Genomic DNA, 12,392 nt, shown 5'->3' with positions numbered 1-12,392 from the left:
GATACTAGTCAGATTCATTACCAGTGAGCCACAGTGAGAACTCTTGGTTTGCTTTAAAAACAAACAAAAATAGCAACAGGAGTTCCTGCTGTGGCGCAGCAGAAACGAATCCGAGTAGGAACCATGAGGTTTTGGGTTCAATCCCCGGCCTTGCTCAGTGGGTTGAGGATCCGGTGTTGCTGTGAGCTGTGGTGTAGGTCTCAGACACGGCTCGGATCCGGAGTTGCTGTGGCTCTGGCTGGGCAGGCAGCTATAGCTCCAATCAGACCCCTAGCCAGGGAACCTCCATATGCTGTGGAACAGACAGAAACACACACACACAAAAAAAAAGGCAACAGTTTGCAAAATACTGAATTGTTTCTCTAGAATGACACCATTTTTTGGACAAAATAATTATGTGGAATTTTGCTATATAAAGAGAGAAAATGTAGGAGACACACCTCAAAGTTTTTTTTAATTGGAGTGAGAGTGGAATCATGAGGACTAGCACTGTTTTTTTTTTACTGTGACTTTCAGTTCTTGTTGCATATAGGATGTTTTTCAGAGAAAGAAAAAGCTTATTAGGGGCTTTACCATTTTGTTTCCTTACTTTCCAAGGGAATTACCTTTAGAATTACAAGGAGTTTTTGATAAAGAGGAGGTGGATGTTAGAGTTGAAGATAAGAAAAATGAAGTATGTATGTCAACGAAGCCTGTGTTCCAGCCCTTCTCAGGACAGGGTCACAGACTGGGAAGGTGAGTAGGCTCATGCTGTGAGCTTTCCATAAGCAGGGGCTTGACTCAGTAATATTCAGCCAGTCATTATTTTCCCATGTAGACCACATATATAGAATTTATCATTTCACTCGTTGGAAATGAGATTTTTCATGTTAACTTCTATGAAAATTTCCAAGTCACATTCATCTTAGTATAAATTAATACATGCTGGCACTAGACTAAAAAAACCATGGCAATTCTTCTGGTTTTTATCAGTTCAAAGGGGCCTGGCTTATTGACGACTTTGGGCAAAACTGGGTGGATAAATCATTTTTTTTCCCCTTGCACCCACCACTTCAGCTTTGCTATTTATGTTACAGAGTGCATAGGTTAGCTTTTGAATATTGAGTTCCATGTTAGAGTTACCAGTGCCTTCAACATTATGCTTTCTGATCTGTATTTGAATTTTGAGGCGATAAAAATAAAGAAATGCTTGATAAAGTTAGTATCAGTATCAAAGCTTTTAAGCATTTTCAAACTTTGGAGTCCTCATCTAATTATGTCTACAACAGGATGCAAAGCGGTTAAGTATAGGATTGCTTTTTACTTTTATTTTCGTATATTAATTAGCAAGATTGGTAATACATATATATTCATCCACACATAAAATAATATCCAAATGTGACTTTCAGAATGATAAAGAATGGAGTGGTTAATGAATCCGACTAGGAACCATGAGGTTGCGGGTTCGATCCCTGGCCTTGCTCAGTGGGTTAAGGATCCGGCATTGCCATGAGCTGTGGTGTAGGTTGCAGACACAGCTCGCATCCCTAGTTGCTGTGGCTGTAGTGTAGGCTGGCAGCTGTAGCTCCGATTCCACCCCTAGCCTGGGAACGTCCGTATGACATGGGTACGGCCCTAAAAGGACAAAAGACAGAAGACAAAAAAAAAAAAAAGAATGATGAGGAGATGCTTTGTTTCCTTTATAACCTAAGGACTATTCTTTACAGAGAATTTATAATTTCTTTTAGAAATTTTTACCTGGGAAGTAGGTAAAAGTAAAGTCCATAGAGCTGTTGACAGTATAAATTGTTCTATAAGGCATTGTTCAAGTACTACTAACAATATATGAATGTAACCTTCCACAAGCTTACAAATTTCTTGAGGGTAATGTCATTAGATTTCTCATAGTTGTCATATATGATAGATGTAAGTGATGTTAATATCTCTATGTGTCAGTGAGAGAGCTGTGACTGGCCAAAACCTTCCTAAAAGCTGTACTTATGTAAAGGATTTATAATAATTGTTTAATGATAAAGATCTGCTTAAGGAAAAACATGCCTCTAACTTGTTGTCTGAATTTTCTTAGTGCCACACCAAAAATTGTTTCTAAAGCAAAGAGTATTGAAGTTGAGAATAAAAATAAGTTGTCTACTGTCCCGCTAAACAATCTGGAACCCATCACTAATGTACAGATCTGGTTAGCCAATGGGAAAAGGATTGTCCAGAAATTTAACATTTCTCATAGGTGAGTTTTCTATTTTATTATTTGTGTGAATCCCCCCTCCATCTTAATTAAATTTCTTGTTTTCTAGTCAGTTAACAGTTATTCTTAAGAACTAACCAAGGATCTTAATAAACAGTTCTCTAAATAGAACATATTATGGCAGTGGAAATTCTTGGACATTAATGAAGTATTTTCAGACTGTTTTATGGGTTATCTTATCATTTCATTAGTTTTCCTCCTTAACCAGATACATAAATTTAAAAGAATTATTTTCAGTGGTTTTAAGTTGATCAGCAGCATTATGTACATATTTCCCCGTTAATTCTGGAAAAAGAATGAAAATACTGAAAAATATTGAAAGAAACAAATCAGTTAAAATTCCATTACCCAAAGATAATCACTATGACCAATTTGATGGATTTTTTCCCAGTCATATATCTCTTAAATTTTTTTCATTTTAATTTAAAAGACAAATAATCGGAATTCCCATTGTGGCTCGGGTAGCAAACTTGACTAGTATTCATGAGGATGTGGGTTCGATACCTAGCCTCACTCAGTGGGTTAAGGATCCAGCATTGTCATGAGCTGTGGTATAGGTTGCAGAGGGAGGAAGCATCTGGTGTTGCTGTGCTATGGTGTAGGCCAGCAGCTGTAGCTCTGATTCAACCCCTAGCCTGGGAACTTCCATATGCTATGGGAATGCAGCCCTAAAGAGCAAAGCAAAAAAAAAAAAAAAAAAAAGCATATATGCTTATTTAAAGTAATAGTAATGAGTTCCTCTGTAGCGCAGCAGGTTAAGGTTCTGATGAGGATGTCACTGCAGTGGTTTGGGTCGCTGACAGGGGCAGGTTCAGTCCCTGGCAAGGGAACTTCCACATGCCATAGGTATGGCCAAAAAAAAAAAAAGGAAACATGTATATACCACCTAGCTTAAAACATACTGGTACACCTTATGTGCCTTTCCCTGGTCATATCTGTTTCCTTTTGTTCAAGAGATTAAAAACTATTGTAAATGTGTTAATCATTTTCTGCCTTTGTTCATAGTTTTACCAAGTACCTGTGTATCTGTATAATGCTGAGTTGTTTTGTTCATTTTCACATAATTAGTGTTTTTTTGTTTTGTTTTGTTTTGGTTTTTGGTTTTTGGGGTTTTTTTTGTTTGTTTTTTGTCTTTTTGTCTTTTTGCCTTTTCTGGGGCCACTCCTGTGGCATGTGGAGGTTCCCAGGCTAGGGGTTGAATCGGAGCTGTAGCCACTGGCCTACACCAGAGCCACAGCAATGCAGGATCTGAGCCACTTCTTCGACCTACACCACAGCTCACGGCAACGCCAGATCCTTAACCCACTGAGCAAGGCCAGAGATCGAACATGCAACCTCATGGTTCCTAGTCGGATTTGTTAACCACTGCGCCACAACGGGAACTCCTAATTAGTTGTTTTTAACTGTAAATTTTATTATATTTATATTTATACAACAATCATCATAACCCAATGTTACAGCATTTCCATCCCAAACCCCAGCCCATCCCTCCACCCTCAACCTGTCTCCTTTGGTAACCATAAATTTTCCAAAGTCTGTGAGTCAGTATCTGTTCTGCAAAGAAGTTCATTGTGTCCTTTTTTTAGGTTCCACATATAATGATAGCATATGACATTTGTGTCTCACTGTCTGACTGTAACTTTGCTTAGCATACTTAGCATGATAATTTCTAAGACCATCCACATTGCTGCAAATGCCATTATTTCATTCCTTTTTATGGCTGAGTAATATTCCAGTGTGTATATGTACCACATCTTTATCCACTCCTCTGTAGATGGACATTAGGGTTGCTTCCATGTCTTGGCTATCATATATAGTGTTGCAGTGAACACTGGAGTACATGTATCTTTTGTAGACTTTTTGATGAACATGTGATTAGGTTTGTTTACTTTGGACCAAGGCTTGCAGCAGCTTGATGTGGGATTTCGGTTCCCATACCAGGATTGAAGCCATGCTGCAGCAGGGAAAGTGCCAAATCCTAACCACTAGATCACCAGGAGGTCTTTTTTTGGCCATGCCTATGTCATGTGGAAGTTCACAGGCCAGGGATTAAACACACACCACAGCAGAGACCTGAGCTGCTGCAATGACAATACAAGGTCCTTAATCTACTGTACCATAAGGGAACTCCATAATTTTTAAAACAATCATACAGAAAAATTTCAAGAATAGTGTAAAGAACTTTTTTTTTCCTAACCATTCCAGATTAAGCTGCCAATCTAATGACCTATAACGTGGAATATTTTAGTGTATATTTCCTACAAACAAAGACATTATCCCATATGACCACAATTCGGCAGTGTTTAAATGGGGATTTAACATCTGTTCACTTCTGCCTGCTGTAATTTGGACACTAGTCAAGGTTTGACATTTAATCTCATGTCATCCTTTGTACCCAAAGGACATTCAGAAACATGCACTGCATTTACTTCTCATGTCTCTGAAATAGTAATTCCTCAACCTTTCCTTAATTTTCTTGACCTTGACTTTTTTTAAATTAGGCCAGTTTTTTTAACTGATACTATCTCATGTTTATATTTAGGTCGCTAATTTCTGCAGGACCATCACAGAGGTGATGCCTTGTACCTCTCAATGTATTCTCTTAGGTGATATTGTTTACATTCTGTCCCATTGTGATGGTGTTACATTAGTTCACGTGATTAAAGTGATATCTATGCTAAATAAGCCCCCTTACATTTTTCTTTATAATTAATATATATTTTTGTGGGGAAAGAGTTTGAAATTGGATAATTTTCATGTTTTTTCTAAAAATTTATTCTTTTTTGCTTCTGGGACCACACCTGCAGCATATAGAATTTCCCAGGCTAGGGGTCCAATCAGAGCTGCAGCTGCTGGCCTGTGCCACAGCCTCAGCAATGCGGGATTCAAGCTGCATCTACGACCTACACCACAGCTCATGGCAAAACTGGATCTTTAACTCACTGAGCTGGGCCAGGGATCGAACCCACATCCTCATGGGTATTGGTTGTGTTCGTTACTGCTGAGTCACAACGAGAACTCCTCAAATTATTCTTTTGTTTATTTATATCTGTATCAACTCATGGTTTCCTGTTCTATTCAGTGGGTTGTAAGTATCATCTCTTTTCAAGTTCATTCTGTAGGTTTTCTAAGAAGCCCTTGTTCTTTGTAGTAGAGTTTGGCACTGAGAAGCTAGGGTCTGTTTACTAGGTATATTTATTGCCACAATTCCCAGAGCCTCAGAGTGGAAACAGCTACAAGTGTATATGCATACACACACACACACACACACACGTGCATTTACATCTATATTTCTGTATCTTTGCATATTGAAAACTTTGAGTTTACATAGATACCTCTAATTTCAGTCTGCCACCACAAGGTTTATTCTAGTTTTCTCCTTTCCATATTCGTAACTTCTCCACAGTGAGAAACCTGACTCCAGTTATTCTTAATGTATTTATTTACCGATCAATTCTTTTGTGTGTATCCAGACTCCTTTTTCCACTGCTGCCTCTTCCTCCATACGGAAGCCTTCCTCTTCCTGAGGGTCTCTTGATAGGTTGCATCATGCCATTGACCTGTTCACCCGCTCGGGCTTTGGCCATCAGTACTGCCTGTCCTTCCCCCTGCTTGGACACTCCTTTCTGGTCTGACACACTGCAGTGGGCACACTCCTCTATTTGAATGCTCCATTTATTCTGCTTGAGACAGCCTGCTATGCACACTTCTATCCCTCAGACTGGATATATTCCTAACCCCACTTGGCTTCTGACACTGCACTGGACTCCTCTCTGTGGACACACTCCTAACTCTGCTTGTGCTCTAACCATCCCCACCTGACTCCCTCTACATGGACGCCTTCCTCAGGCTGGTCAGTCTCTGAACCAGGCAGGTGGGCAGCTTTCCGGTGCAGTTGCCCTCGTCACTGATTTCCTGTTCACAGCTCCCTCTCATTTGTGGCCTGAATGCTTCCCATTTTCTGCCATGCTAATAGTTTTTTATTGTTCACTAAGGAAAGGAGAGGGCAATTTTGCTTTTGAAAATTGGATATGAATGGAATCATTGTATATATTCTACTACAGCTTGTCTTTTCTCCCCCCCAATGTTATGTTTTTGACACTCATCCAAGTTGATATGTGTAGCTGTATGTAGCTCATTCATTCTTTGAAAGTAAGTATCCTTTTTTTATTGGTAATGGTCCAAGTGTATATTTGTTTATGTTAATGGATCAGTCAGTACTGCTCCGTAAACAATCACAAAAATCTCATGGCATAGAGTAATAAGTATTTATTTCTTGTGTGTCAGCAGGTGTGGATTTGCTCATCTTAGTTGGGCTCATTTATTTATCTGCAGATCATCTCGGTTAACTAGGTTTGAGCTGCAGGTTCCTGAGTCTAACTCTGCTCCTTGTGTGTCTCATCATTCTTAAATCAGTAAACTACCCAGCCATGTTCTTATAGAACAGGCTCACAAGGGCTGGTCCCACTAAGCAAGCATTTATTTGTATCAACTCTGCTAACACCACATTGGTCAGAGTAAGTCACATGACCAAGTTAGGTTTATTGCCAATTGCTATGACATCCTTTTTCTGTTTGATTCATCTATCTTTCCTTTTTTTGGCTGCATCATGCAGAAGTTCCCAGGCAAAGGATCAAACCCAGGCCAGGCCAGGCCAATGACAACTCCAAATCCTTAACCTGCTAGGATACCAGCGAACTCCTGGGAACTTCCAAATGCTGCAGGTGCAGCCCTTAAAAAAAAAATGATAGGATTTTTGTCATAATATGGGAATTTTTTTTTTTAGTAATACATAAAATGGTTTAGTTTTTTGTTTTCTGTGTTTTGTTTTGTTTTTTTTGCCTTTTTGCCTTTTTGCCATTTCTTGGGCTGCTCCCGCAGCCTATGGAGGTTCCCAGGCTAGGGGTCGAATGGGAGCTGTAGCCGCCAGTCTATGCCAGAGCCACAGCAACGCTTGGATCCAAGCCGCGTCTGCAACCTACACCACAGCTCACGGCAACGCTGGATCGTTAACCCACTGAGCAAGGGCGGGGATCGAACCCGAAACCTCATGGTTCCTAGTCAGATTCGTTAACCACTGCGCCACGATGGGAACTCCAAAATGGTTTAGTTTTGATGAGTTTATATATATGTGCTCTCCCTCTCTAACTACACACACATGTATTTACATGAATATAACTTTGAGTTCCTGTCAAGATTGCGGTGGTTCTGTGACATTATAGCATGTACTAGGTAAGAACTTCCTTAATTATATTTGAAGCACAACATGACCAGTATTTAAGAGAAACAACCTGTATCTTTGTAGGATCACTGGTTAGACCGTTTCTGATCCATTCAGAGCTAGATATGTAGATTTTCAATCATAGAAATTTTCAGGCATATGCAAAGCAAAGAGAAGATGTGATGATCCATCACTTAGTTTCCATTGAACTATGTTTAGGCAAATCCTAGATTTCATATAGTTTCATATGTATTTCAGTATGTGTTTCTAAAAAAATGAGGACTCAAACTGTAACCATAATAACCAAGGTAATTAATTATTCCTTACTATCATCAAGCACCAACCTTTAAAAGATAGCCCAGATGAGTAATTCTGTCATCCTAACTTGATTATTCTATGTATTAACATAGCCAGATATTATCACAAAATGGTTTAGTTAACTTAAATTAACTAATTCAGGTTTTCATAAAATTAATAGTTTGTACTGTTTTACAGGATAAGCCACATCAAAGACTTCATCGAAAAATACCAAGGACCTCAAAGAAGTCCTCCCTTTTCCTTGGCAACAGCTCTTCCTTTCCTCAAATTGCTAGATGAAACACTCACACTGGAAGAAGCAGATTTACAGAATGCTGTAATCATTCAGAGACTCAAAAAAACCGCTGAACCTTTTAAAGAACTTTCATAACATTGATTTTTGATATATTAAGTGGAAAGTTTCCAGAGAAATGATGGTTCCAGGGAAAGTGGGCATGCAAACCAAAACAAGGGAAAGTCAGATTTGCTGAGCTTTATACTGTTTAGCTCCTTCCTGATGAGACGATTTCTAAACAAGTAGAAGTTAGGAAAGTAAACTATGACTGGACACGTATTCTGTGAACTTTTTCCAGAAGGCTACTCAGAAAGAAAAATATACTTATTTTCAAATATTAGTTATTCAGCATAAGATATATTAAATAACTATGTCATTTAAAATCTTAATATGCCATTAGTTAGCAGATACATTTACAGCATCTTTCATTCAAACATTCGCAAATAATAGTGATTTATTTAAATGTTAGCAGTTTCAGATTTTTAAAATAGCAATACATTAAAAATGAAAAATTGTACATGGCAGGTTTGAATTCAGTGTAGTTTTTAAATCTGAGATAATCAGAAGGTTGGAAGGGGAGTTACTGTCATGGCTCAGCAGAAACAAATCTGACTAGTAGCCATGAGGACACAAGTTCGATCCCTGGCGTCACTCAGTGGGTTAAGGATCTGGTGTTGCTGTGAGCTGTGGTGTAGGTTGCAGACATCACTCCGATCTGCCATTGCTATGGCTGTGGCATAGGCCAGTGGCTACAGCTCCAATTTGACCGCTAGCCTGGGAACCTCCATATGCTGTGGGTGTGGCCCTAAAAAGTTTAAAAAAAAAAAAAAAAGGCGGCTTGAAGGAACTGCTTTCACCCCAGCTATGTGTAAACCTCAGAAATGTTCCCAATTTGCATTCTCTTTTGGCGAGGTACACTCAAATATTAATACAGCAACAGTATAAGAATAAAGTTGTATAGCTTATTGTAATGTCAGTAATCTGCCTTCTCACATTTTGCATTTTCAAAACATGTACATTTAAAAATTCTTTTTCTCTAGGATCATCAGTTTATCCCCTATTTTATTTGCTTTGAAAAATTAGGGGAGTTCTCTTGTGGAACGCAGTGGGTTAAGGATCTGACATCACTGCACTGGCCTGGGTTGGTGCTGTGGTATGGGTTTGATCTCTGGCCTGGGAACTTCCACATGCTATGAACACAACCAAAAAAATAAAAAATAAGGGATTTGTTCTTAGCTAGCATTTGGAGTGAGCCATTTAACATTTTTTAAATGTATCATGTAAAGTATGATTTTCTATTCCATTCATTAGTCAGCATGTGTATATCATAAGGATTATTTATTATATTCTTAGGTCACAAAGGAAAATGTGCTTCATATCTTACATTTTTAACTAAAACTGATTAGACTTCAGTATTTCACTGTCGGATTAAATCCCAAGTTTAAGAAGCTTTTTTGCAAACGACCTGTTGATTCATATTTAAAGTGAAATATGCATTGAGTGTGCCACAGCGCTAAGTGCCATTCCTTTCAGCAGTAATGTTCATAGGGTACTGGGTGTCTGCCAGAAAGAGCAGTTCTCAAACTTTTTGGTCTTAAGACCTTTGTATGTGTGGCTTATACATATTAATGTTATATTTAAAATTATATTTATTCATTGAAAGTAATAAACATGTGTTATTATAAAGGACACTTTTATGAAAAATGTCTATTTTCCAAAATGTAAAAAGTGGGAAATGTGACATTGTATTTCATTTAAAGAAAACAGATGGAATGTCATCTGCTTCTACATTCAGTCTATTACAATATCACATATCATGTAGCCTATAGTAAATGCTACTGTACATTCACAAGAAAGTGAAAAAAAGCAAGTAACATCCTAGTGTAATTATGAAAGTAGTTTTGACCCTTGAAAGTACTAATCTTATAAAGCAGTGATTTGCAGTGATTCTCAAACCTTCATGTATAAGAATCACTTGGGGAGTTCCCGTCGTGGCGCAGTGGTTAACGAATCCGACTAGGAACCATGAGGTTGTGGGTTCGGTCCCTGCCCTTGCTCAGTGGGTTAACGATCCGGTGTTGCCGTGAGCTGTGGTGTAGGTTGCAGACGCGGCTCGGATCCTGCGTTGCTGTGGCTCTGGCGTAGGCCGGTGGCTACAGCTCCGATTCAACCCCTAGCCTGGGAACCTCCATATGCCGCGGGAGCGGCCCAAGAAATAGTAACAACAACAACAAAAAAAAAAGACAAAAGACAAACAAACAAACAAAAAAGAATCACTTGGGAACTTTTCAAAAGGCCCATTCCTGCCACCTACCACATACATTCTAGTGGTTCATTGTAGCTGGGATGGGTTCTAGATCTCTACATTTTTAATTGCAAATATTTCTTAGGTATGTAGTTAGAGAACCAGTCTTCAGGAAATCCTGCACTCAGCTTCTACCCTAAGAAAAGAAAACCTGCATGCCTCACCATGGACAGTGCAGAAATCTACTGAAATGGGACTGTTAGACCTTTAAATTGTATCCTATTCCCCAGCAGTTTGTTCTTAAGCTGTTACCCCTTTAATGCTGAACTGATCAAGACCTAAACCTGTGCTTTATCTTCTGTAAGCATAGCTGAGACAAGGCTACAACTTTTTTTTTTTCTTTTGGGCTGCATCTGTGGTGCGTGGAAGTTCCTGGGCCAGGGATCTAACCTGAACCACTGCAGTGACAACACTAGGTCTTTAACCTGCTGTACCACAGGGAACTCCAAGGCTGCAACATTTAAATAATGAGGTTTTTATTAAAGTCTCAGGGATAACAGAAGGGAAATATGCATGTAACTAGATGACCTGGTTTATAAGATATATCCTCCATTCAAGGTCCATTTTAAGAATCCTTCCTTTTCTACCTCTTAGCCTCCCGCATGGTAGGAGTCTGTCATTTTATCAGGAAGAGAAGGAGGACAAAGAGAGCCTTTTCCTTTTGTCATTTACCCTCAGAAACAAAGATACATAATAGAAAGTATTTATTGTCGGTAACGTTTACAGCTGTGGTAGAGCCCTTTCTCTAGTGAAAAATAATGACATTCTTACAAAAAAATGAAGGAATGGTAAAATTAGATATAAGTTGATTGTTTATATATTTTCAGAAATCTGTAAGAAAAAATTTCATATAGTCCTATCATGAAACAGTTTATGATTTTTATTTGCATACTTATAAGTCAATTTGTGATTTTCCATGTGTTTCTATAAAGGGACTTCTTTTTGGAAATATTTATCTTATACATATAGGAAAGCCTCTTTTGTAGATTTTCCAGTTGATAGTAATTATTAGCTAGAAGACACATGAGAGGTTTTCTTGTATGTACCTTTAGAATACACCCCAGTGAGAAGTTCCTGTAAAAGACCTATCATCAGCAATAACCCTCTTTTTTTGTAACTGAAAACTTTAAGTAATGTCAGTGATATTCTTAAAGGTTTTCTAAAGTGACAGCCATCTGATCAAAACTTGAAGTTTCTTAATTAACTATGTAGAATACCCAAAACATGTTGACTTTAGAAAACAAAGTGAATTTACCGAGGGAAGGCAAACTTGAAAATAAGCTAGCATGTTAGATGTGGAATACAGTTTGACCTAAGTAGCTGTTTCAAAACTGGCATTGCAATCAGTTAAGAAAGAATCATTGTGAGGGCTGATATGTAGAAGTACATATCTAATTTTACAGATTCTAATTTATTGGTTAAATTACATATTATCGAGGTTATAAAAATGATATTATTTTACATACTTATTCAGAATACTTTTCATTATACTTATGTTGAAAATATGTGTCTATTTCAGTGCCTTAAAGTATTTGAAAGCAATCTTGCTAGTGGTTAAAGAACTGTTGTCTTAATAACTCAGACGTGTTAAGGGAGTTCCCGTCCTGGCGAAGGGGTTAACAAATCCGACTGGGAACCACGAGGTTGCCGGTTTGGTCCCTGGCCTTGCTCAGTGGGTTAAGGATCCAGCGTTGCCGTGATCCTGCGTTGTTGTGGCTGTGGCATAGGCTGGCAGCTACAGCTCTGGTTAGACCCCTGGCCTGGGAACCTCCATATGCCTTGGAAGTGGCCCTAGGAAAAAAGGCAAAAAGACAAAAAAAAAAGTAATAGTAATAATAACTCAGATGTGTTAAAATGTGATATTTTTAATACTCATTCACTGGTTGTCTTTATTTCTTACACCATCTTTGTGTCCTTAGTTGAACTAGCATGAAGATGCCTTAGTAAGATTTATCCCTTTGTCTTTTCTCTCAGTACAAACTTTTTTTTTTTTTGCCTTGCCTGGGGCATACAGAACTTCTGGGGCCAGAGA

At 38.4% G+C, this 12,392-nt stretch overlaps 1 protein-coding gene across 1 annotated transcript in view; it reads left to right on the top strand.

Annotated features, from left to right (window-relative positions):
- Positions 1–9,744, top strand: part of UBXN2A (UBX domain protein 2A) — a 36,973-nt gene extending 27,229 nt beyond the window's left edge. Inside the window, exons 5-7 of the mRNA XM_047782554.1 lie at positions 598–735; positions 2,066–2,224; positions 7,959–9,744. Of these exons, the coding sequence (XP_047638510.1) occupies positions 598–735; positions 2,066–2,224; positions 7,959–8,151 (490 nt within the window). The 3' untranslated portion in view covers positions 8,152–9,744. The remainder of the gene's footprint in view (positions 1–597; positions 736–2,065; positions 2,225–7,958) is intronic.
- The last annotated feature ends 2,648 nt before the right edge of the window (positions 9,745–12,392 follow it).

The sequence above is a fragment of the Phacochoerus africanus genome, chromosome 5 (assembly GCF_016906955.1).
Source record: "Phacochoerus africanus isolate WHEZ1 chromosome 5, ROS_Pafr_v1, whole genome shotgun sequence".
NCBI lineage: Eukaryota > Metazoa > Chordata > Mammalia > Artiodactyla > Suidae > Phacochoerus > Phacochoerus africanus.
This window is presented reverse-complemented; position numbering and strand designations above follow the sequence as displayed.